The 27,054-nt window shown below is 34.7% G+C and overlaps 1 protein-coding gene across 3 annotated transcripts; it reads left to right on the forward strand.

Moving 5' to 3' along the window:
- LOC121371688 (tRNA (adenine(58)-N(1))-methyltransferase non-catalytic subunit TRM6-like) lies at positions 1 to 27,054 on the forward strand. Of its 3 annotated transcripts, none has more exons than XM_041497763.1 (12): positions 1 to 146; positions 16,293 to 16,432; positions 16,987 to 17,093; positions 18,507 to 18,598; positions 19,707 to 19,790; positions 20,172 to 20,296; positions 21,258 to 21,303; positions 21,647 to 22,109; positions 22,973 to 23,055; positions 23,743 to 23,845; positions 25,097 to 25,183; positions 26,108 to 27,054. In XM_041497763.1, the coding sequence occupies exons 1-12, from the start codon at positions 52 to 54 to the stop codon at positions 26,192 to 26,194; spliced, it is 1,512 nt and encodes a 503-aa protein (XP_041353697.1). In that variant the 5' UTR covers positions 1 to 51; the 3' UTR covers positions 26,195 to 27,054. The 3 variants fall into 3 exon arrangements, with proteins under 3 accessions (XP_041353697.1, XP_041353698.1, XP_041353699.1); XM_041497764.1 differs by having other exon boundaries at positions 24 to 132; XM_041497765.1 differs by having other exon boundaries at positions 35 to 138.

The following is a 27,054-nucleotide window of genomic DNA, read 5'->3' on the forward strand; positions in this document are numbered from 1 at the left end:
TGCTGCTTCCGGGTTCCGGTAAATAATACACACGTGCAAATCAGAAATAGAATGTCTGTTCCTGGAGAGATTATGATTAAAGAAAATGACCAAGTCGTTTTACGTAGAGAAAAAAAGCTACAGATTTTTCAAGTAAAAGTAAAAAGGTCATAGCTAATTGCGTACATATGTTTTCTTTCAATATAGGTTGCTAGTCACTTCGTACCATGGTCATTTCGTACCATACTCCATTCTCGGAACAGGCGTGACGTCACACGGCCTAGTTACCGATCATCCGGGTCTTTGGGGGTGAAGCAAAGCCTTAGTGATTACTGGTTTACATAGAATAAAGTTATCATATTAACTTTTTACATGCCTTACATATTGTCATTTATTTTCTGTAGCTAACACATAGTTGCAATAAGTCTTATGTGTATTATAACAGCATTGGGTTGCCATATAAGAGAAACGAACAACGGGAATCTGAATTAGTATTCTTGGAACCGAACATACGGGTACTTCGACCCCTGGCCGCCATTGTTTATCACGTGACGCGGTGAAGCTTCTTCTTAGTTACGTATGGTTTGATAGTGAAATGAGGCAACTTTGGTCGATCATTTACAACAGTTAACGGTCACGATGCCTAACACATGTTGTGCAGTTGGCTGCATAAACCATAACATGATGTTAAAAAGGTAGGGTCATTAAAAGTGGTTTACACCTACCCATTGAGCCTTGCGGAGCACTCAATCAGGGTTTGGAGTCGGTATCTGGATTAAAAATCCCATGCCTCGACTGGGATCCGAACCCAGCACCTACCAGCCTGTAGATTGATGACCTAACCACGACGCCGGTAGCTCCTCAATGAAGGCAAAATGTATACTCCATGTGTACAATATCTGCCAGTGTATAACATTTGTACATTTGCACTGACGTAGGAAGTGGGGGGGGGGGGGGGGGGGGGGGGGGGGGCAAGGGGGCACATGCACCTCACTTTTCAGATATTTTGCTTTATAATAGTGTAAAATTGTAACTATAAAAGTGTGCCCCCCCCCCCCCCAGTTTGGCACCTTCCTATGCCACAGATTTGACATATATGTATGTGTACATACATGAATATAAATTTTTCAGTCATATTTATTTGCTGTAAAAGACACTTTATAAAAAAAATGCCACTGACAGCGCCAAAATTGCTGTCGGTGGGCCGTTTCACACATGGACATTTTTTTTCTTTTTTTTTCTGCAAGATATAAAATCTTAAGTTCGAGTCGAGCCCTGTGTATACACACAGTAACACATATATGTGTATCTAAATAAGACAACTGATCAAACTAGGTGATGTAGTTTTAGCTGAATAAAAAATGTTGAAGAACAAATTACCATTCTCGACTTATTTCTATGCCTGTTATGTAAGAACGGCTTTGTGTTACACCGTTCATAGTTCTGCGCTATCATGTTATATTCTTAAGTAAACCTCCATAACAATTATAGATCCATGTCTCAACTAGTTGTCCCGACTCCTCGAGTCCTTCCCTATTTAAGCGCTATTAAATTATTTGTTGTAAAATTAATCTATAGACTGAATCATAGTCACTTCGTACCCAAGTCATATCGTACCATCCATTTCGTACCATGCTGCCTGGTCATTAGACCCGTCATTTCGTACATTGGTCATTTCGTACCATTGCAAAAAGTCATTTCGTACCCAAGTCATTTCGTACCCTAGTCATTTCGTACCATTGTGAAGTCATTTCGTACCCTAGTCATTTCATTCCAGTATATAAAAAACGAATTGACTATAGCATAAAAGCAGTGGGTTTTGTTTTAAAACTTTATTTTGACAGTTTGAAAACCAGAACACGTTATTGTGCAGCATATCGTTATTGATACCCATAATACCTGTCAACTGTTATCTGACCTGACAAGAGCCGTATATGGTATTTACTACTAACTGCCAACGTCGATTTTGTGTGAAATGGCTCCAAATAATTAGTCAAAAACAACAAAATTATATAATGGACCAACAAAATATTATTTATTTATTAGGTCTTCTTTTCAAACTTGCTTATTTGCATCTTATTTGTTTAAGAAATAAACAATAACAGCCATTAAAACATTAACTACCTTACTGATTGCCAAATTAGCCAATTGCTAATGTTTATATAAAGTGGCAATAATTTTTAGTCTTTTACTGATAAAATATTTCTTAAATTAACCACAAATTTGTAATTTAATGTTATTTTGTAATACTATAATAGACATTACCGGGGTGATTGTTATGGTACGATATGACTTTCAGGTATGGTACGAAATAACCAAGGTACGAAATGACTTTTTGCAATGGTACGAAATGACCAGGGTAAAAACAACCAAATTAGGTACGAAATGACCAAATTAGGTACGAAATGACTATGCCTATTCTCGGAACCAAACATACGGGTACTTCGACCCCTGGCCGCCATTGTTTATCACGTGACGCGGTGAAGCTTCTCCTTAGTTACGTATGGTTTGATAGTGAAATGAGGCAACTTTGGTCGATCGTTTACAACAGTTAACGGTCACGATGCCTAACACATGTTGTGCAGTTGGCTGCATAAACCATAACATGATGTTAAAAAAAATATCGTTTTACAAATTTCCAAAAGAAGAGACTAGGCGCCACTTCTGGGTAGGGTCATTAAAACGACAAACCTGATGGAATTCCATGGCTTCCCTCACAGAATGTGACTACGTTGACTTTAATGTTGTTGCTTGTTGACACCAACAGAGATTAATTTAGCAAACAAAATGGTTAAAGCATGTGCAGTGATAAAAATCCCACATTATACTGTAAATAAAATACACAATTCCATCATCTTCCATGACCCCCCACCAACAAAACGATGCATCCAGTTCTTGAATAAAGAGCATATAGGAGAAGCCATGTGTTTAGGGAAGTGACGTCACGTATCAGCATGCACGCGCATCTGGTAGGCAGAAGTCTATCATAATGGCCATTAGTAACAAAGGGAAGTAGCGTAGCGTGAATAGCAAAGAATGGCCAAAACGTGCTTAAATTACCGCTTGTAGCACGGGAACGCTATTCTACATAGCTCATGTATGGAGGAGATACATGTACTCTTTCCACCCATAAAATTTGACGATTGACCGAGTTCAAAACTATAGCAAACTTCCTTTTTTTTTCTTTTTACCTGAATAAATATTTTTAGTCCATGTATTTTTAAAGCGTCTGGTCCACATTTCAAGTAAAGCATTACAAACGAGCGCGCGTACACACAATTATTTAAAACTGTTATTTAAAACTGTTTAAAAGAAATAATTGACCTACACTTTGTTAAAGGAAATTATTTCTTTAAACAATTTTAAATAACCCCATGGGCGTACGACCCGGGGGGGCAATTGCCCCCTCAAATTCGGGCAAAACTGTGGGAAAAATTCGGGCAGTTTTTATCTGGGTAAAATTTCGGGCAAATCAACCCCTCCAGCCCCCCTAAATCAAAGAGTCCCCATACGCCCATACATATAGATACACATATAGATACACATACACATACACACACACACATATATATATATATATATATATATATATGAACATTTGTTACAAATGAACAACCAGTAGACAATATATAGACAGTAGTTATATATATAACACATCAGACTTGTCTACTGGTTCATTTGTAAGGCTTTTCATCAACAAATTTAAGCAAGTATCTTATTACAAAAACTTTAAAACTATTAATTTTATCAAGTCCTTTTTTATTCCTTAAACTTGCTGATATCGGATACATATTAACACATTGTATTAAAATGGAGGAACCTAAATTTAGTTGTGAGACGTGCTGTGTGAGGCCTGGCATTGTCATGTTGGAACACTGCGTTGGCGTTGGCCATAACTGGAACGATGTGTGGCCGGAGGATCTGGTCAATGTAGCCCTGTGCATTCAGGTTGCCCTGCACGTGGACCAGGTCAGTTCTGCCAGTGTGTGAGATGGCTGCCCACACCATGACACTACCCCCGCCGAATCTGTCCACTTCCTGCACGCAGTTTGCCACATAACGTTCACCACGACGCCTATACACGCGACATCTTCCATCATGACGTCGGAGCAGAAATCGGGACTCGTCACTGAACCACACCTGTCTCCATCGCAGTTGAGGCCATTGTCGATGAATCTGGCACCACTGCAGTCGGAGTCGACGGTGTTGTGGTGTTAAGATGACACCTCGAACTGGACGTCTGGCACGAATTCCTACCTCACGTAGGCGGTTCCGTGCGGTCTGGTCGGATATCCTGCGCAAACCTGGTATTGCTGCGGCTGTGGAGGTGGCAGTAGTCAATCGTTCCCGAAGGTGGCGTACCCGGATGTAGCGGTCCTGCCCGGGGGGTAGTGACCCGTGGTCGACCGGATCTAGGGAGGTCACGTGTTGATCCATGTTGCTGGTAACGGTCCCACAGTCTGGAGATGGTGCTTGGGGACACATGGAATGCCCTGGCAACGGCCGTTCTGGATTCGCCTGCGTCTAGTCGGCCGATGGCATTGTTTCTCTGCGGTTCACTGAGACGTGGCATGTCCTGGATTGTCAACTGTCGGCCAGATACAGAGGCCAGGCAAGCGAACACCCTGCACTTTTATACCGTCGGTGTTCATGTTGCACGTGCAGACAACGCACGTGCATTGGTGACATGGTTTGCACGTGGCTGCGTTTTTGCGAATATTCACATTTTGGAACTTTATTGTACAGTAGCTGCGTTTTATCGAATGTAACCGTGGGAATGTGTTTGGGACATGCAATGACCTTATATTCACAAAGCATGAACCGGTAGGAAACATAAAATCGGAGTTATAACCCATTTGTACCCTTTTGCGTTTCTTTTTTTGAAGAGTATATATATATATACATAAAAATTGCCATTAATATTTTAATCGCCTAATCCCATGCAGGCCAGGACATAGTTTAATATGCAGTCGATCTAGGATTGATTCCTGTTGGTGGTCCTATAGGGATATTTCTCATTCCAGCCGGTGCTCTACAACTGGTGTAACAAAGGCTACACTATTTATTATCCTGTCTCTGGCTGATGCATATAAAAGATCCCTTATTGTTAATCGGAAAGTGTAATCCATTGTGTGACAGCAGCAGGTTTCCTCCCTACTATTATCTGTGTGATCCCTAAACATGTCCAACTCCATATATCCGTAATTAAAATGACTTGAGTGCATTGTTAAATAAAAGATTCCTTCCTTTCAAATCTAAAACAGTGTCAGTTACCTTTGACAAGAGGCACAGTTTCAAAGCTATCACTTTCAACCTGATTAATAAACCAGTTAAAACAACAAATTACTGTAAATGGTAACAATACAATGTTTTAATTTAAGACACACATTAACACAATGCAAATATCATTTGATCATTGGTTTATAATGATAATAGAAAAAGAAAATAATAAATATGTGTTGTCTATTGTTTCTCGATATAATTTTATTGATTTTGTAAAGTCTGTTTTTATTAGAAAATAGAGATCCTGGTAAAAGAAAAAGATTAAATCCAAGTGTTATCATTGTCATCATCACATACTGAATAGCCCCAATAATATTGCATATGGTAGGTTGGAAAGTCAGTGAAAAAAGTTCTGGTATCCTTCTTATGCACAGAAACATGAGATACTGTAGAAAAGAATCGCTGAATCTGATACCAGTGTTCTCCTTAGCGTCCCTTAATTCACCCTAAAACTTAAACGCCCTTAATTCATTGTGAAAGGCCCATTTTTCATTCAAGAGTTGCCGGTTCTCTTTTTGTCCATAAACAGGGATCACTGATACCTAGAAAAAAATATGAAAATTGGTAAATTTCTATAATATATAAGTATGAAAGTTTTATATTGTGTACATATTAGTACTAGTAACTATAGCATTTTTTGACTGTATCATGTAAGCCCAAGATGTTGGTCAAGGACATATATATTGAATATTATTGAAATATTTGAATACACATAAATGTATTTGTGAAGACATATTGACATCTGTCACTAATGACAATAATACTTATAAATACAATCAGCTCCCCTTTTCTTTATTTGCTGCAAACAAATTCAGATAACTTATATAATAAATGCATGTAACATGATTTATGTTTTTAATAAAATATGGTGGCTATCACCAACTTGTGGATCAATATCCAGTTTTATTATTATTATTATTATTTATTTATTTTTAATCCCAAACAAATGATTTAATACATCTGATATCCCACCCTGAAATGTTTATGTCTTTTATTTTATTATTAAAAAATCAACTTACACATTACAAATACACCTGTGGATCACTTCTTCAATAAAAAAAAAGTAAAACATTATAATTAACATATAATGTAATTAATAAATGGAAATATTTCAGAACCATTTTCATATGAAAGCATTGAAACAATATATATATGCTTGATTGCACACACACACACACACACACACACACACACACACATCTCCCTGTTATTTAATTAAAAATATAAATACTCCAGCCACCAACATATTTTATGGCATAATACAATATAAAATATATTCAGATTTTGTTTTACCCACTATAATGGATCTGTCAATACAAACAAAAAGTTACATAAAACGTTTGTCGATTGACAGGCCTACTGTTCACAGGGTATCTTTGTTTCCATGTCACAGTTTGGTGGGGGATTTTATTATTATTATTTTTTATTTTAATAACTTTTCAATTTTCATTTCAATAAACACTGACGTGTATTAGTATTACGAACATACAACAAACCTTGTATAAAATGACGATCTCCGTTGTGGGATGGGCAAAGTTGATTGTTGTCAGCTTTAACTGTTCAACGTTTCGCTTCCACTGTATTTGATGAAACTTAAATTTCATAATCCTTACTACAGTGACTTGTGCATCTAACAACAACGTATGAAATTACCATGACAAAATACCATTCATCAAAACTAGTCTACACTGATTTAATTGACGGAAAAACATTCGATTGTTCATTACTACTAATGCCAGTATTGTCAACTGGTTTCTTGCCTACCAGCGCTCACGCGGTACCACGTGATCAAAACATGTGACGTCACCGTGGCTTCTCCTATTCCTTTATCATTAAATTTGTGTGGTCTTTATTTTTCATTTAATCTTAGTTGCTTGGATATTATCTATACTTGTATTTATTTTGCCATACCACAGCTACTACATCTTATTTATTTATTTTTTAATTTTAAAATAAAAGTTTATACTGCACACATAATAATAATAATATAGGCCTAAATTCTTGTTTAAACTTTAATATATATTTTGGGGGGGGGCAAATGTGTCTGTAGCAGGCCTGCAGTAAGAAAATATAGGTCGTCGTCCCCGTCCCCCCCCCCCCCCCCCCTCCGTGTTTAGTATTTACTTTGGTGCAGAGGGTAAATAATGTGTGCGTGTCTTTGTTTCAGTATATATATATATATATATATATATGCCAAATTTCTAGGGAAATCACTAGTGTGTGTGTGTGTGTGTATATATATATATATATATATATATGTATATGTGTGTGTATATATATCTATATCTATATATGTACATACATACATACAATACATACATATAATATATATATATATATATATATATATATATATATATATATATATATATATATATATACACACATACATACATACATATACATACACACACACACACACGCACATTAAGCTAGTGATTTCCCTAGAAATTTGTAAAGTCATGGTAGACCAAACACTTTTGGGGCATTTTCACCATTTTCGGGGCACTTTTTTTCATTAAAAATACACAAAAATTAATTGAAATAAACATTAATGTAATTTATGTGCTTGCTTTAATAAATGAATGGCAAAAGATGTAAAAGGCATATTTTATTAATTAATAATACCTTTTTGGGTGTTTTATAAAGGTAATTTTAGAATTAATTAGTGAAAAAGGCTTATTTAATCTCAGGGCAGCATGGTGCTGATTAAGGCAAGATGGTGGTAGACTATTGAGGCATGGTGCTGCACCGTGCTTAAACAAGCTAGGGAAAACACTACACATACATATACATAAATCTAAAAATACATAAAAATCTATTCTATTGTGGATCAATGTAATTTGGTGGTTGTGGTACATTTGTAAATTTTACTTGTTCAAGTTAGAGGACTTACCTTTTTACATATATATGTAGTTTCATGGTATTCTACAGTTCATTGTATGTTTGTGTGTGTAATCTGCTTTAGAAATTACCTGCAATAAAATGAATGGTCAACTGCCATATCTGTTATTTGTTTTCCATTTTGAAAACACTGTTTGACATGGAGAATATAGCATTTAACCGTCTCATCCATATATTTTCCTTGAATATGCTACATAAGTGCATCTACATGAGGTAATTTAACCTGGGTTAAAAGCAACTTAGGTTAAATATGTGTAGTCTAGTAGAAGGCATACCGATATAGATCAATTTATTAACAACCATATTTGCCTCCTTTCTCCAGCTGTATACTATTAAAAATTAGTTTTGTAGATATTACTTAAATTGAACTGCAATAACAATTCCAATACAGCACAAGACTGAACAAGAAAATATCTGCAATATCCATTGTGACTAGATATAAAACACCACCAATATTATACATATATATATTAACCATTATTTACTCAGGTAAGTTTTTGTGTTTTATTACTAAATATACCAGGTTAAACCCTATTATTAAAACATTTGCATGTTTGTTCGACGAGGTAACACTTACATGTATGTTTTATTAGGTTGTAGACCTCGACATGAAAATAACTGAGGGAACTGATTATTTGCTCCCTAATGTAGTTTATGGGGGGCAATTTAAAATATTACCATATTGATACTACATGTATATAAATTCACATGCCAAAGGAAACTATATATTATTCTCCTTGAAACTAATCTCAGGTGTTATGGGTAAGTAGAGAGAGATATTGCTCCCCCTAGATGTCTAGGTCTGAGGATGGCTATATTTTATTATTGCTATTTTTTGTTGCCTGCATTCAACCGGTAAGGAAGGTCAACATCATGTGGTAATTTTGCAATCTGTAAAAACAAAAGCATTTCATTATTTCAAGAAACTGTATTTTGTTTTAAGAATAAAAGAATGTATTCAGTGGAACATTATACTGTTGCCAATACATCTATATTTAATAAGATATGACAATAATACTATTGTAATTTTGAACTTGTAGTAAAGTAACAACTTTGCCATTGTTTAATTATTACATATTATTTGGAAATAAAATAATTATTAAATCATAAAAATAATTAACTTAATCATGCATACAAATTTTATTATAAATACAAATTATATATTTTGTAGCCCACATCATAATTATTATATTAATAATTATCTTATCATTTCAAAATTGTTAAAATTTATAATTAACATTACCTGAAAATTGCATCAACAAAAATTATATTCTGCCCAACCTGCCCTGTCCCCTCGACATTCAAAGTACACGGAAACACATCGGTACTAAATATAGATTATACTAATTCAGATTCCTGTTGTTCGTTTCTCTTATATGGCAACCCAAGCTGTTATAATACACATAAGACGTATTGCAACTATGTGTTAGCTACAGAAAATAAATGACAATATGTAAGGCATGTAAAAAGTTAATATGATAACTATATTCTATGTAAACCAGTAATCACTAAGGCTTTGCTTCACCCCCAAAGACCCGGATGATCGGTAACTAGGCCGTGTAACGTCACGCCGGTTCCGAGAATAATCTATATTTAGTACCGATGTGTTTCCGTGTACTTAGAATGTCGAGGGGACAGGGCAGGTTGGGCAAAATATAATTTTTGTTGATGCAATTTTCAGGTAATGTTAATTATAAATTTTAAAGGGACATACCCTAGTTTTTAAACACTAACGCATGTTTTTGACTATTATAACCGATTTTGATAACTTAAATCATACTTTACTTAGATTTTATTGTTTAGATTGTCAATTTCCGTACATTCAAAGTGTTTTTGGTCATCTTGGTGTTTTTAATATCACAAAATGCATTTCTCATATTTTTAAAAACGCACGTGCGTCTAAGAAGTAACAGTTATGGAGTCGAGTTTTAGTCTATTTTTAGAGGGTATTTCACCATTTCAAAGTCACAGACTCATGTTTCACTCAATGTTTCACTCAATTGTAACTTTGTCCAAATGTGTTACAGGTTTGTAAATTAACTAAATTTAGTGTCAATTTTCACGGGTTGAAACTAGGGTATGTCCCTTTAACAATTTTGAAATGATAAGATAATTATTAATATAATAATTATGATGTGGGCTACAAAATATATAATTTGTATTTATAATAAAATTTGTATGCATGATTAAGTTAATTATTTTTATGATTTAATAATTATTTTATTTCCAAATAATATGTAATAATTAAACAATGGCAAAGTTGTTACTTTACAAGTTCAAAATTACAATAGTATTATTGTCATATCTTATTATATAGACATGTTGGCAACAGTATAATGTTCCACTGAATACATTCTTTTATTCTTAAAACAAAATACAGTTTCTTGAAATAATGAAATGCTTTTGTTTTTACAGATTGCAAAATTACCACATGATGTTGACCTTCCTTACCGGTTGAATGCAGGCAACAAAAAATAGCAATAATAAAATATAGCCATCCTCAGACCTTGACATCTAGGGGGAGCAATATCTCTCTCTACTTACCCATCACACCTGAGATTAGTTTCAAGGAGAATAATATATAGTTTCCTTTGGCATGTGAATTTATATACATGTAGTATCAATATAGTAATATTTTAAATTGACCCCCATAAACTACATTAGGGAGCAAATAATCAGTTCCCTCAGTTATTTTCATGTCGAGGTCTACAACCTAATAAAACATACATGTAAGTGTTACCTCGTCGAACAAACATGCAAATGTTTTAATAATAGGGTTTAACCTGGTATATTTAGTAATAAAACACAAAAACTTACCTGAGTAAATAATGGTTAATATATATATGTATAATATTGGTGTTGTTTTATATCTAGTCACAATGGATATTGCAGATATTTTCTTGTTCAGTCTTGTGCTGTATTGGAATTGTTATTGCAGTTCAATTTAAGTAATATCTACAAAACTAATTTTTAATAGTATACAGCTGGAGATAGGAGGCAAATATGGTTGTTAATAAACTGATCTATATTGGTATGTTTTACTAGACTACACATATTTAACCTAAGTTGCTTTTAACCCAGGTTAAATTACCTCATGTAGATGCACTTATGTAGCATATTCAAGGAAAATATATGAATGAGATAGTTAAATGCTATATTCTCCATGTCAAACAGTGTTTTCAAAATGGAAAACAAATATCAGGTATGGCAGTTGACCATTCATTCATTTTATTGCAGGTAATTTCTAAAGCAGATTACACACACAAACACACACACACACACACACACACACACACTGAACTGTAGAATACCATGAAACTACATATATATGTGAAAAGGTAAGTCCTCTAACTTTCAAGAACAAGTAAACTTTACAAATGAACCACAACCACCAAATTACATTGATCCACAATAGAATAGATTTTTTATGTATTTTTATGTTTATATATATGTATGTGTAGTGTTTTCCCTAGCTTGTTTTAAGCATGGTGCAGCACCATGCCTCAATAGTCAGCACCATGCTGCCCTGAGATTAAATTAGCCTTTTTCACTAATTAATTCTAAAATTGCCTCTATGAAACACCCCAAAAGGTATTATTAATTAATAAAATATGCCTTTTACATCTTTTGCCATTCATTTATTAAAGCAAGCACATAAATTACATTAATGTTTATTTCAATTAATTTTTGTGTGTTTTTAATGAAAAAAAGTTCCCCGAAAATGGTGAAAATGCCCCAAAAGTGTTTGGTCTACCATGCCCTGACAAATCACTAATGTGTGTGTGTGTATGTATATATATATATATGTATATGTATTTATGTAGATATATATTGTATGTATGTATATGTATACATATATAGATATATACACGTATATACACACACACATATACATACATACATATATATATATATATATATATATATATATATATATATACACACACACACACACACACAGTGATTTCCCTACAAATGTGGCATATACCGGTGTATATATATATATATTATATACTGAAACAAAGGCACACACACATTATTTACCCTCTGCACCAAAGTAAATACTAAACACACTGAGAGAGAGAAGGGGGTGGGGGTGGGGGGGGGGGGGGGAACGACCTATGTTTTCTTACTGCAGGCCTGCTACAGACACATTTGCAAAAAAAAAAAAAAAAAAAAAAAAAAAGTTTAAACAATTATTTAGGCCTATATTATAATTATTATATGTGTGTAATTTAGCAGTATAAACTTTTATTTTAAAATTGAAAAATAAATAAATAAGATGTAGTAGCTGTGGTATGGCAAAATAAATACAAGTATAGATAATATCCAAGCAACTAAGATTAAATGAAAAATAAAGACCACACAAATTTAATGATAAAGGAATATATTCTTTATTCAGGAACTGGATGCATCGTTTTGTTGGGGGATTTTTCATGGAAGACGATGGAATTGTGTATTTTATTTACAGTATAATGTGGGATTTTTATCACTGCACATGCTTTAACCATTTTGTTTGCTAAATTAATCTCTGTTGGTGACAACAAGCAACAACATTAAAGTCAACGTAGTCACATTCTGTGAGGGAAGCCATGGAATTCCATCAGGTTTGTCGTTTTAATGACCCTACCCAGAAGTGGCGCCTAGTCTCTTCTTTTGGAAATTTGTAAAACGATATTTTTTTTAACATCATGTTATGGTTTATGCAGCCAACTGCACAACATGTGTTAGGCATCGTGACCGTTAACTGTTGTAAACGATCGACCAAAGTTGCCTCATTTCACTATCAAACCATACGTAACTAAGGAGAAGCTTCACCGCGTCACGTGATAAACAATGGCGGCCAGGGGTCGAAGTACCCGTATGTTTGGTTCCGAGAATAGGCATAGTCATTTCGTACCTAATTTGGTCATTTCGTACCTAATTTGGTTGTTTTTACCCTGGTCATTTCGTACCATTGCAAAAAGTCATTTCGTACCCTAGTCATTTCGTACCATAACTGAAAGTCATATCGTACCATAACAATCACCCCGGTAATGTCTATTATAGTATTACAAAATAACATTAAATTACAAATTTGTGGTTAATTTAAGGAATATTTTATCAGTAAAAGACTAAAAATTATTGCCACTTTATATAAACATTAGCAATTGGCTAATTTGGCAATCAGTAAGGTAGTTAATGTTTTAATGGCTGTTATTGTTTATTTCTTAAACAAATAAGATGCAAATAAGCAAGTTTGAAAAGAAGACCTAATAAATAAATAATATTTTGTTGGTCCATTATATAATTTTGTTGTTTTTGACTAATTATTTGGAGCCATTTCACACAAAATCGACGTTGGCAGTTAGTAGTAAATACCATATACGGCTCTTGTCAGGTCAGATAACAGTTGACAGGTATTATGGGTATCAATAACGATATGCTGCACAATAACGTGTTCTGGTTTTCAAACTGTCAAAATAAAGTTTTAAAACAAAACCCACTGCTTTTATGCTATAGTCAATTCGTTTTTTATATACTGGAATGAAATGACTAGGGTACGAAATGACTTCACAATGGTACGAAATGACTAGGGTACGAAATGACTTGGGTACGAAATGACTTTTTGCAATGGTACGAAATGACCAATGTACGAAATGACGGGTCAAATGACCAGGCAGCATGGTACGAAATGGATGGTACGATATGACTTGGGTACGAAGTGACTATGATTCAGTCTATAGATTAATTTTACAACAAATAATTTAATAGTGCTTAAATAGGGAAGGACTCGAGGAGTCGGGACAACTAGTTGAGACATGGATCTATAATTGTTATGGAGGTTTACTTAAGAATATAACATGATAGCACAGAACTATGAACGGTGTAACACAAAGCCGTTCTTACATAACAGGCATAGAAATAAGTCGAGAATGGTAATTTGTTCTTCAACATTTTTTATTCAGCTAAAACTACATCACCTAGTTTGATCAGTTGTCTTATTTAGATACACATATGTGTTACTGTGTGTATACACAGGGCTCGACTCGAACTTAAGATTTTATATCTTGCAGAAAAAAAAAGAAAAAAAATTGCCATGTGTGAAACGTCCCACCGCCAGCAATTTTGGCGCTGTCAGTGGCATTTTTTTTTATAAAGTGTCTTTTACAGCAAATAAATATGACTGAAAAATTATATTCATGTATGTACACATACATATATGTCAAATCTGTGGCATAGGAAGGTGCCAAACTGGGGGGGGGGGCACACTTTTATAGTTACAATTTTACACTATTATAAAGCAAAATATCTGAAAAGTGAGGTGCATGTGCCCCCTTGCCCCCCCACTTCCTACGTCAGTGCAAATGTACAAATGTTATACACTGGCAGATATTGTACACATGGAGTATACATTTTGCCTTCATTGAGGAGCTACCGGCGTCGTGGTTAGGCCATCAATCTACAGGCTGGTAGGTGCTGGGTTCGGATCCCAGTCGAGGCATGGGATTTTTAATCCAGATACCGACTCCAAACCCTGATTGAGTGCTCCGCAAGGCTCAATGGGTAGGTGTAAACCACTTGCACCGACCAGTGATCCATAACTGGTTCAACAAAGGCCATGGTTTGTGCTATCCTGTCTGTGGGAAGTGCAAATAAAAGATCCCTTGCTGCTAATCGGAAAGAGTAGCCCATGTAGTGGCGACAGCGGGTTTCCTCTCAAAATCTGTGTGGTCCTTAACCATATGTCTGACGCCATATAACCGTACATAAAATGTGTTGAGTGTGTCGTTAAATAAAACATTTCTTTCTTTCTTTCATTGAGGAGCTTTACTGATGACACAAAAGTGCTGTCGGTGATGCTCCTGACCTACAGCAATTTATATCTCAATGACGGCAATTGCTGTCGATGCTGTCACTAAGTTCGAGCCCAGCTGTCAGTACAGTGAGACTAGTGACATGAATGAATAACGGAGTATCACGATTATTCAGGGATTTTACATTAATAATAATGAAAAGAAATGTGTTTTGTTTTTTTTGTCATGTGATATGCTTTGGACCAATCCAAACATTTATAACAAACTAATATTTACAGATTGGAATTTTATGCAAATAAAAGTTGTATATCAGTGATGAATGTACTTTAACATAAATGGGTAAAATTCTTTTTTCTTCTTGTAAATGGTCCATACTTCCTTGACCCTCCCCACCCCCACTCCAGGTCCGGATCAATATTTTGTGCTAAAACCTACAGCACACAAGATCTGTCAGATGAGCAAAATATTTGATTACTGATTGAATGAAGTGATCGGAATGGGAAAACACCCAAGTGGGTCTAACCACCAACCCATCATTACACACCTGCAAGCACTCAACCACAGTACTGCATCCTTCTAACAGAGCTAAAGGATATTCAGAAGAAAACTGTTATAAAATAATGGTCTTTGTCTCGCTTTTACAATTTACAAAGTAAAAGGTGAGATGTAGGTATGATATTACTTTTTTGATGGCAACAAATTAACATTAAAGTTTCGTGTTTAGATCAGTTCTCACAAACTTTAATTGCTAGATCATTGAAACTTGGGGTATAGTTGCACCTATGGATGTTCAACACTGTGCACCAAATTTTTTATAGTTACAAGTGAGACATTTAATTCTGTGGAATTGTGGAGTTTTTTCCAATCATCACAAAAGTCATCAAATACTATTAGAACATTGTGTTGAAGGACTTAAACTTGCAAAAGTTTGCATTTCGGTGTAGAGTGGCAGAACATAGCCCAGTGGTAAAGTGCACACCTGATGCATGGCCATTTTGGGATCAGTCCCCATCAGTAGGCCCATTGGGCTATTTTGGCCAGTGCGCCACGACTGGTATAACAAATGGCTGTGGTTACAGGTATGACTGTGCTATCCTGTCTGTGGGATGGTGCATATAAAAGATCCCTTACTACTAATGGAACAAAGTAGCAGGTTCCCTCTCTAAGACTATATGTCTGATGATTAATAAATCAAAACAAACAAACTTCTGTGTAGAAGTATTACCGGTACATAGCCGAATACATCATCCATGAAACTGAATTGACAAATCAGTTTGATGACAGATGTATCGACTAAGTTTAACAGTTTTTTTTTTTTTTCATTTACAGACAGCTATTTCTTGATAAATTTAAGTTCATGCTTGATGGAATAATTGGACATCCCTTTGGAACAACATTTGAACTGAAAGATGGACAGTTGGTCAAGGCGGACCCACCAGTCACTGCAGAGACTGGTAAAGAGGTTGAAGGTAATTGTTTAAATATCTTATCAATCCCTGGCATGTCAATGTTAAATGAGTGCATGATATGCCTACAAGAAGCCAAGTTGCAATTACGTACATGTACACCATACATATACGAACAAGTATGTAAATTTAAGACTTCATAAGGAAAGACAAAAAAACCAACAACCCAGTATTGAAAGTTCAACCCAAAACAATTATACACATATTATTTGAAATGATGTGTCCTTGTTACAAATTAAATATTTTTGGTTGATTGTGAGGGTTTTCCATTATAACCAACATGAGTTTTCAATTAAAATTGGCATTTACATGCATGTATAATAGCAATGCATGTGTGAACATGTAGTGTTGGCAAATTTATTTTAAAACAAATATCAAAGATGGGTGTCAGAATGTATATGTTTGCATTTATTTTCTAGTCCTGTCATTGCTGTGAGTAAATATACCTAGAATGTACTGTACAGAGTAATAACTTTCGATATGCTAGTAGTTTTACTGTTTTAGACCTAAGAAAATACACTAGCACATTTTAAAATGTCCGTTACTTTTATTCGTAGAGAGCTGCAGTGGGAAAGACAACCGAGAGCTCAAGGCAGATGATTCCAATCAGAAGTTGACACAGCAGGATATTGAATCAATGAAGCAGAAAGGAGTCACAGGACAGGTATTTCATAGGGTATTTTATTGTCTCGCCTGTATGAACATGAAGTCCGAAGGTTATACTTTTGCACAATAATAGCACTTGTCAAACTTTGCATGAAGATCTACATTAAGTCATCAAATTGACTTCTTTTTTTGATAAACTTGAAGACCTACATCGGCTACATGAAGATTAATGAAATTTATGTTTAGTTAATCCTCTGGTTGTTCATCTCGGTACATGTTGGAGAATAAATAAATTATTTTTAGTCTTTTATTTAAAAAAACAAAGAGAAGAAGGAAAATAATAGTCATATAATTTTTTGTAAGCCAATTTGTAGTGAGGTATTTTATTCCACAATTTTTTTTGTTTACTCAGCCATTTTGTACCATCCCAGTGAATACGCCTTCTGGCGAGCTGGTGATTACATAATACCTAACGTGTCACATCAGGAATTAAGTCTTCGAACTGAAGAAACAAAACATACCTGATTTTTGCTGATGCACTTCAATGTTCTGTAATAATATCCATCCCAGTAACACAGCAACGTGTATATGTGGTTTATTTTTCAATACAAAATAAACCACCATTGTCAAAGTGTTGAAATAACTGTATTATGTTTTGTACATAAATTAACCCACGTACTGAAATAATAGTCGGGAGTGTTTTCTTGGTTAATTGGTCTTTTCTTTCTGAGGCCTGTACCTGTGGTTCCTGATTCGCAGGTGTATATTTAGACGGTCTAGACACCCTAAAAAGACGTGCCTCTTTATATTAAGATCACAGGGTATTGTGTGATAACCTCAAATCGTGATGGGCATTATCAGCCATCCTGCTTTATTACTGTAAGTAATTCTGTAAAACCCTTGATTAAGTAGACTTTCCCATCTAAAATCACAAAATTGACCAATTATGTACTTCCAAACAAAAGAAAATTATCACTTGGGTATCGTGAGTGGTCGTTTTTGCTCGAACGTATCCTACCAATGGGCCTAATAATATGCATTTTTTCTTTGGATTTTTTAAAAGAAAAAATACTACAACTCCATTTCGTTCTATTGATGCAAATTGAAATATATTTAGTTAAATAGTTTATTATACTATTAAGTCATTTATGTTGTTTTACAAGTCAGATTGATGAAAGCAAAACACTTGTCGTAAATTAGAGCATTTGTTTACACTGTGCATAGAGAAGTTGGATGGAGCTGACATCACTTCACCCCAAGCTATACCACCGGACATCACAAAAACAAAACAAAATGGCTGCCCCCAGTTAGCAGGAATATTAATGGGTTTTTTATTAACTCTAATATTAAGCGTTTTTCATTTGTTAAACTGTCAGTATGTGTTGGTGGTCCGGGTATGCATCTTTCCAACACATAAGGCTCTTGTTGGAGTTTAGTCTACCTTTAAACTTACTTATTTTAATTTTGACAGGAAATTATTCAACAACTGGTAGAACACAGTGATACGTTCAAAGCCAAAACTGAGTTTTCTCAAGCTAAATATTTGAAAAAGAAGAGGAAAAAGTAAGTATATTTGTGTTTTGTTAAATGAATATTAATTTTCTCCTGAGCAAAATTGTTGAACATATTTTGGGACATGTCAAATTAAGCAGGCCTAATTTAGAGAGTGATTTCCTAAACATAAATGATGGAAGCATTGTAAATATATATATATAACTTTACACTTGGCCCAGGTCATATTTGGAATTTTACTCTTACTATGATTTATATTTTAATTAGCAAAATTAAAAAAAAAGATATATAAAAAAGCTTTGTTTAGTAGACAGCAGTAATTGATTTTTGGAACACTGAAAAAGCATTAAGATGGTATTATTTATTAGTTCAGCAAATTTATAATATAATATGTAAGGCCATTTTAACAGTTTCTGATCATTCTGATCACTTCTCCTCTTTTAATCTGCACTGCTGATCTCCTTCCAATGCCGCATTTTGTTATGATTTTGTTTTTGTTAGTCCAATGAACTACCATACACATATCATGCTAAATATTGCATACAAAGAAGATATCCATAAATATAATTGTTACTGAACACAGCAGAGGTTATAAACACGGAGGTTATGTATATAACCATAGCTAATGAAGGCTGGCTATCTATATCAGTGGTGGATCCAGAAAATCCATTTAGGGGAGGCCCCAATGACATGAGGCGGAATGCCAAGGAAAGATTGGGGGGGGTTTGGAGAGGGATCGTAATTTTTTTATTATTAATATATAATAAAATTATAACTCGCAAAATTTAGGGGGGTGGGCCCCAAAGACCACCCCCCCCCCCCCCCCCCCCCCCCCCCCCCCCAACCCCCCCCCCCCCCCCCCCCCCCCCCCCCCGATCCACATCTGTATATGACAGTAATATTTTTGTTGGAAAGCTCAGTGTAAGGTTCACTACACTCATCTAAACTTTCTCAGGTTACATCTAGTAATAATATAATGGATTACATTAAATATCTTGATCGATTGAGAATACATGCAGTTAAACATGTAAATAACCAAAACTCTTAGCATGAAAACAGTTTTGTCACTTTCCACATCCCATTACATTACACATATTACTTATGGTTAATTTTTTATAAAAACATATATACCATACTAATTGTTTGTTTCCTATTTCAGGCATGTGTTTATAGTCACAGTGTTAAAGCCAACAGCTAGACTACTGATAGAGATGCTGTACAGTAAAGCACCTGATAAAATATGGTAAGTCATTCATTTTAATTATATATTTTGATTGTGTATAACAAAAATACCCCTTTTTCAGTTTCCTGATTAACAGCTAAAATGGCACATTAATATTTTTCTATTACCACCCGATTATTTGCAGAGTCTGTGATTGAGACACGTTTTATGCTAATAAAGTTGTGGCATTTTACTAAATGGAAGCATGTGTAGAACCCAAAATAAATTCTAATTTGAACATAATTTTTATATGCTTTAAAACACAAATTAATATTTATTTATTATGCTGTTTCTTGAATATTATGAATGCGATAATTATATTACAACCTGTGTTTATTTACAATTTAAATTAAGTTAAACGTGAATACATTTGCCAGCTAGAAGAGTCTTGTTTGTTTTCAGTAATCTCCGAGTGGACAGTTTGTCTCAGATCTTGTGGTATGGAAATGTGCACTCTGGAATTAATGTGGCAGTAGTGGATTCGTGTCGAGGTCTAGTGGTGGGCTCTATCCTGCAGAGAATGGGAGGTGGGTTCAGAAACTGCACTTTTCACTTGACACTTCAAGTATATTTATCTCACTCTCAGGGTTGTCAAAACCACAGGGTTGGGTGTGAAGGAATGAGGAGACGATGGCCCCACCTATCTGAAACTGATAGAAAAGTAGATTACATTGTTGAAGAATGTATCCAATAGTGTCTAAAATTTAATAAATGTTCCACTGGTCACAAACCCACTCACCATAAGCAATATATTTATGAAGTACTGATTGTGAACTTCCATTGATTAAACATTCAGATTTTGAATTTGCACTAATTAACTATTCAGGGTGTTTGAATGATATCATCTTCATAAATCAAGGCTAATATTCGTTCCTCGTATTCAGCCTTGATACATGTCGTCAAGAAATCGTGCCACAAAATGCTTAAATTTCATTGGATGTGATGAGATCTGATTGCAACAAATCGCAACGCTCCTTATAGATTTCCTTGTTATTGTAAACAAAGATGGCAGCGTCAGCATCCGGCGGTTAAATTTTGATATTGCTTTCAAGATTGTCACATGTTACTGATGCTGTGATTGGTCAGCGATGTCATCATGTAATAGAAGGCACTAGTAGTGGATATCAGTAATCTTGACTACATGTATCAAGGCTGAATACGAGGGACGAATATTAGCCTTGATTTATGAAGATGAAATGATATGGGCATGACAAATGTTAAAATAAATATTCCCCTCTTTTCACTTTTACACTTTTAAAATTTCTTCGGACAACACCTTTTGATTTCTTATTGCATCATTTAACCAGTACTTTAATATTTAATACTAATACTAGTATTAGCTTGTATCAACTAATACTAGTATTAGCTTGTATCAGTTTTTTAAAAGCAGTATCATTGGTTAATAATAAAAACATTTACAGTTTGTTCTTAATTGATTGACTAAATTAATATATTTCATGTTTCTCATCTTTTGTGTTACTGTTGCAGGCTGTGGCAAGATTGTTCAACTCTATCCAGGGAATGATCTCAATAGGTAAAAATAGTAATCAATTTCAACTTTGCTGAATACTTACCTTTGTTTGACATCCAATAGCTGATGTGTATTTTTGTTGTTAAACATTCATTCAGTCATTCTGTTGGAAGCTGTTTTTATTTAGTTAATGTTGGCAGTAATATTTCTTGTATCTTTTTTGTTTGATAATGCAAATTCAGCATTTATTATTAGACAGAAGAATGCTTTGTTGTTTTCCCCCATGGATATCACATTTCACATCGGCTCCCTGTGTAGTAGTCTTAATTAGTCATTCTTTAGATTGATTTGTTTTAATTAGATTTCTGGTCATGACATTTTTTTTGTATTTTACTTTTATTTTCAGGTATGTTGTGGATTACTTTGATTTTCCAAAGGAATACAAAGACATCTTATTCAGTTTTCCTCTAAACAAATTAATGGATCTCAAATCAAATTCTAAACCATTAACTGACTCATCAGCTGATGCAGTGGTGACACCATCTGTAGCTGAACAAATGTGTGATATGTCATCTCACCCAAATGATTCGTCACTAACAAAGTTAGATGTTGAACAGTCATGTGATGACACTTCATCAAACACAAATGGTGCACCAGTTACGAAAACTTTGGATGTGGACACAGGAGAAAAGCTTTCTGTTGAAAATAATGATAGTTCCATGGACACCAATGACAATAATGCCAGTCAGTCAAAGGGTGATCACTCTAAGTTACTTGAGAAATCTGTTAAGAAAGAAACGGAAGATTTGCATACACAATCAGATATTAGTACAGGAAAGAAAGGCAGGAAGAAAACAGAGAAATCAGAGGTAAGATTAGACATGATGACATTCAGTTTCTAAAATACATATAGTCAAACTTTATCTCAACCAATCTCAAGGAGGAGACGTTGTTCAGTGGCTTCTCACCAAGAATTATTATGTTTTTCTTGAACTACCAGTATCTCGATCATGTTGGATTAGTATCTTTTAAATCATGATAACAAAGTTTGACTGTATTAAAAGCTAGTTAATGCTTATAAAATATGTTTTCCCTCATATGTATTATATAACATAACAGTTTTGTACATATTAACAGAACCAATCATGCAGCAATGTTCAAAGTTATATATATGTAAATCTATACTTTCTTTTGGGGGTGGTACGTAGCCCAGTGGTAAAGCACTCGCTTGATTTGCAGTCGGTCTGGAATCGTTTCCCGTCGGTGGGCCCATTGGGCTATTTCTCATTCCAGCCAGTGTACCACAACTATTATATCAAAGGCTGCGGTATGTGCTATTCTGTCTGTTGGATGACACATATAAATGATCCCTTGGTACTAATGAAAGATTTAGCGGGTTTCCTAAGTGAAAATGACCAAATGTTTGACATCCAATAACTATACTTTCTTTTAGCCTGTTCACATTTACTAACAATGTATTTTGTACATTTCTTGCTTTGTCTGTTATGCATAATATATTAGAGCTACTGTTTATGTTCAATAATTTATAAAAAAATATACATGTCATTATATATATCATTGTCAGAAGTCATGTTTGGTATAATACATTATATAATATGTTATGAAAATAGAAATTATTGTTGTGAAAGTCCATTGCTGCAGCAAGTTGTGTATTAATATATGGGTTTTTTGTGTATGATCCAATTAACATGGATTTGTTTGGTAAATGTAGGAAGAAAAACAAAAAGAACAGCAACAGAAATCTCGACAGCTGGAGGCAGCCAAATCTATCTTATTGGAGAGAAATATTGACTGGTAAGACACTCTTTTACATGTACAGTTAAGTTTATGATTTAATGCTAAGTTTATGATAGCATTTTCACAAGTTTAAGAGAAAGTGAAATTAGAAATAATAGATATAGCATATAACAGATGATACTAAAATGAATATTGCATATTTTAAAATGTGATATGAAGTTTAAGAGAAAGTGAAATTAGAAATAATAGATATAGCATATAACAGATGATACTAAAATGAATATTGCATATTTTAAATGTGATATGAAGTTAGTCTGTATTGCTGTTACCCCAACACTTACTGACATTGGATTCTGGAATACCTAGTGTTTATCTCCTGGTCTTTATGTGGCCACACACTCAAGAGTACACTCACAAGAAGAGTGCAGCATGCTGCATTTAACCCAAAACCTTCAGTTTATGTCCATTGGTGTACTCAACAGTGACTGGGCCAACCTAAGTATGAGCTTTAAAAAAATTGATTATCCATTGTCACTCTTCTGGTTTTTATAATCTTGTCAAGGATGACTAGTTAATTTATTGACATTTAATTTTGACCTCTTAAAGAGTTGGTCCTTTTTACAGGTTAAAAAGTCCAAATCCTGTTAATGCAATATTGTGATGGAAATAAATGTGAAAGCAAACAATATAAATAACTACAAATAAATATAAAACCATATCTACATGTATGATCCGTATTTTCAGTTTGATTGTAGCCAGCAAGTACCATCCTACACCAATAGTGATGAATCTACTGGAATTCATGGCCCTATCTAGACCGGTTGTTGTTTATTCACAGTACAAGGAGGTTTGTTGTTCAAATTTCATTTTATTAAATACTTATTTCCATGCTTAGTCCAACTAAGGTTCAATCACACTGTTCTATGTACACACCTCAGCCATCTGGGCTGTCTGTTCACAACAGGTTCAATCACACTGTTCTATGTACACACCTCAGCCATCTGGGCTGTCTGTTCACAACAGGTTCAATCACACTGTTCTATGTACACACCTCAGCCATCTGGGCTGTCTGTTCACAACAGGTTCAATCACACTGTTCTAGGTACACACCTCAGCCATCTGGGCTGTCTGTTCACAACAGGTTCAATCACACTGTTCTATGTACACACCTCAGCCATCTGGGCTGTCTGTTCACAACAGGTTCAATCACACTGTTCTATGTACACACCTCAGCCATCTGGGCTGTCTGTTCACAACAGGTTCAATCACACTGTTCTATGTACACACCTCAGCCATCTGGGCTGTCTGTTCACAACAGGTTCAATCACACTGTTCTATGTACACACCTCAGCCATCTGGGCTATCTGTTCACAACAGAGGGTTAGTGGTTAGTGAGACAGAAGTCAGTGTGTCATTAAACTCTGGGTGGGAGTCAGTATCAGGAGGCGAACCTAGTACCTACCAGTCATAAGACTTAACCACTATGCCACTGAGGCTGGTTGTTCAAATTAGATCACTGACTAGCAAGGTAACAACTGTAGTGATTAAAAGATGCATTCTGCCAATGAAATGAGAGTTTATATAGAGTGGCTATTATTGTAGAGAGTGTCTTCCCATTGTTATTGGTTCTACATATTTCAATTTTTTAATATACACATTCTTTCTTATAAATGAATCTGAAGTTTAATTTATCATTGATGATTTTTAGCTACCAGTTAGACAGTAAATTGCTTGCTTGATGCACAGTCAGTCTAGGATCGATCTCTGTCGGTGGGCCCATTGGGCTGCTTCTCATTCCAGCCAGTGCACCACAACTGGTCTATCAAAGACTGGTATGTGCTATCCTGGCTATGGAATGGTGCATATAAAACATCCCTTGCTACTAATTGAAAAATAGCAGGTTTACTCTCTAAGATTACATGTCAAATTTACCAAAGGTTTGACATCCAATAGCTGATGATTCATAAATCAATATGCTCTAGTAGTGTTGTTAAACAAAACAAACTAAATGTATATTTGATGTAAATTATCTGTTGGAGGTACATAGTTTTCCTAATTTTATGTAATAATGTGCTAGGATCATATACTTTGTTTTCAGCCTTTAGTTGACTGTTACACTGCACTGAAAAAAAGTGGTTTGGCAATCAAACTGAAGTTGACAGAAACCTGGTTCAGAGAATACCAGGTTTGTCTCTTTCTTTATTGATCAGACAATGAAACAAACTCAAGTCTTGTTTATATGCTTTTCTTGTTCATTCAGTAACCAGACCTCACAGTTTACAGGGAGCCATCACTCTCGCTCCCCATCACACTGAGACTAGTTCAAGGAGAGGAATTTTTAGCTCCCCATAGACCAGACAAAATAAATTTCTGGTCTCTGGTCAGTGTGCGCGTCAAAATTATTATTTTTACTTTCACGTACTAGGACTCAATTTTTGCCGGGCTTTTCTTGCTGTGACATAAAACCGTATTTGAAGCCAAAATGCCATTGCGCATTCTGATTTCAATTCAAATATGCCCCTTATTTTGGTATCAAATATATCCACCTTTTTAGTGCAATCCATGCTTTAAAAAAAAGAAGACTTTTTTATTTTGGCCTTAATGTGAATTTTTTGTTTAAAGTACTGAAAATGGAATACATATCAATGATCATTTTGGTAATATTGTAATGGCTGCCCATAATCTAAGTTAGGGAAGCAATTAATCACTCCCCTCAGTTTTGTTTCATTGTGATGTCTGTGTAACCTCTTGTTCTTGAAGAGTATTCTACTTTCCTACTCTTTCCTTTCTTGTTCTACTGTATTTACTTGTGTGATGCTCTTTCTTAATTTTCCAGTGTCCTCTTAGTCTCTCTGGAATACATGTTTTGGATGGATAGTTAATGTATTAAACATTTTGATTGAAACAAAACTGGTGATTACTTGCATTGGTTCTAAATTGGTTCTAGTAGTATTTACTATGTTACCAGATAAATATTTGACATTGATATGTGTATATTACAAGTCTGAATCATAAGGGTTTCATTTCAGTATAACTGGAAAAAACACTCAATATCTTTGTCATTAATATCTAATGAGAGTAATAATGGAATTTATTCTCTCTCCTTCAGGTTCTGCCTGCACGAACACACCCAACAATGCAAATGACTGGAACTGGAGGTTACCTACTCACCTTCATGGTGGTTCAGAAGAGATAGTCAATAAAACTGTCACATCATTGTTCATTTTACTGTGATGAATCTTCAAGATGCCTTTCTGCTTGCATGATTTATTCCTTCTTTGTGTATCGTACATTTTTATCTTCCATAAATATTTTATAAGCAGTTTCAAAGGATTGCCCACTAGGTGTACTATTGTTATGTGCTACTTGACTACATGTACACATATTTTTAAAGTTCTAATAAAAGTTCCACTGGCCTGCAGTATTACAGTGGAACTTCTATAGAACTTGTTGAATCCCACTTCTGACACCAATAATGATACATCTGGAAAATGATATGAGGAGGAGGATTGTAGCAACTGTAAAACTGAACAGAACACTATCAGACATACCAATTAATTTTCACTTCATCCATATTTGCAGGAAGGGAAAGTCACTGCTGGGCAGTTCAAGGTTGCAAAAAAAATTCACCGGGGTCAAAAAATAAAATGAGAAAGCATGGAGAGAGAGAGAGAGATAGGGAGAGAGCGCGCGTGTGTGTGTGTGTGTGTGTGTGTGTGTGTGTGTGATGCTTGTAGATTTATAACACTAATAGCAAATACTTTTAAATTTTTCATGATGGAGATACAAAGAAACAATACCAAATTTTGTCTACATATTTTGAGCTAGTTGAGCATATAGATCGATAACTAGTTTAATGTACTCATATACCACTCGGGTTTCGAACATGCCAGTTGAGAATAACTGTCCATTTGCAACCTTTCCTGTGAAACTGCCCTTCTTTTTCAATCCTAAATTAGTACCTGATGAATACATCATCAACCTTTGTGTTACGTTATACATACATGTATATCTATTTGAATTGTATCTTAAATGGTATTAAAATGATTGATCATA

This window comes from Gigantopelta aegis, chromosome 4, assembly GCF_016097555.1.
Source record: "Gigantopelta aegis isolate Gae_Host chromosome 4, Gae_host_genome, whole genome shotgun sequence".
In the NCBI taxonomy this organism is placed as follows: domain Eukaryota; kingdom Metazoa; phylum Mollusca; class Gastropoda; order Neomphalida; family Peltospiridae; genus Gigantopelta; species Gigantopelta aegis.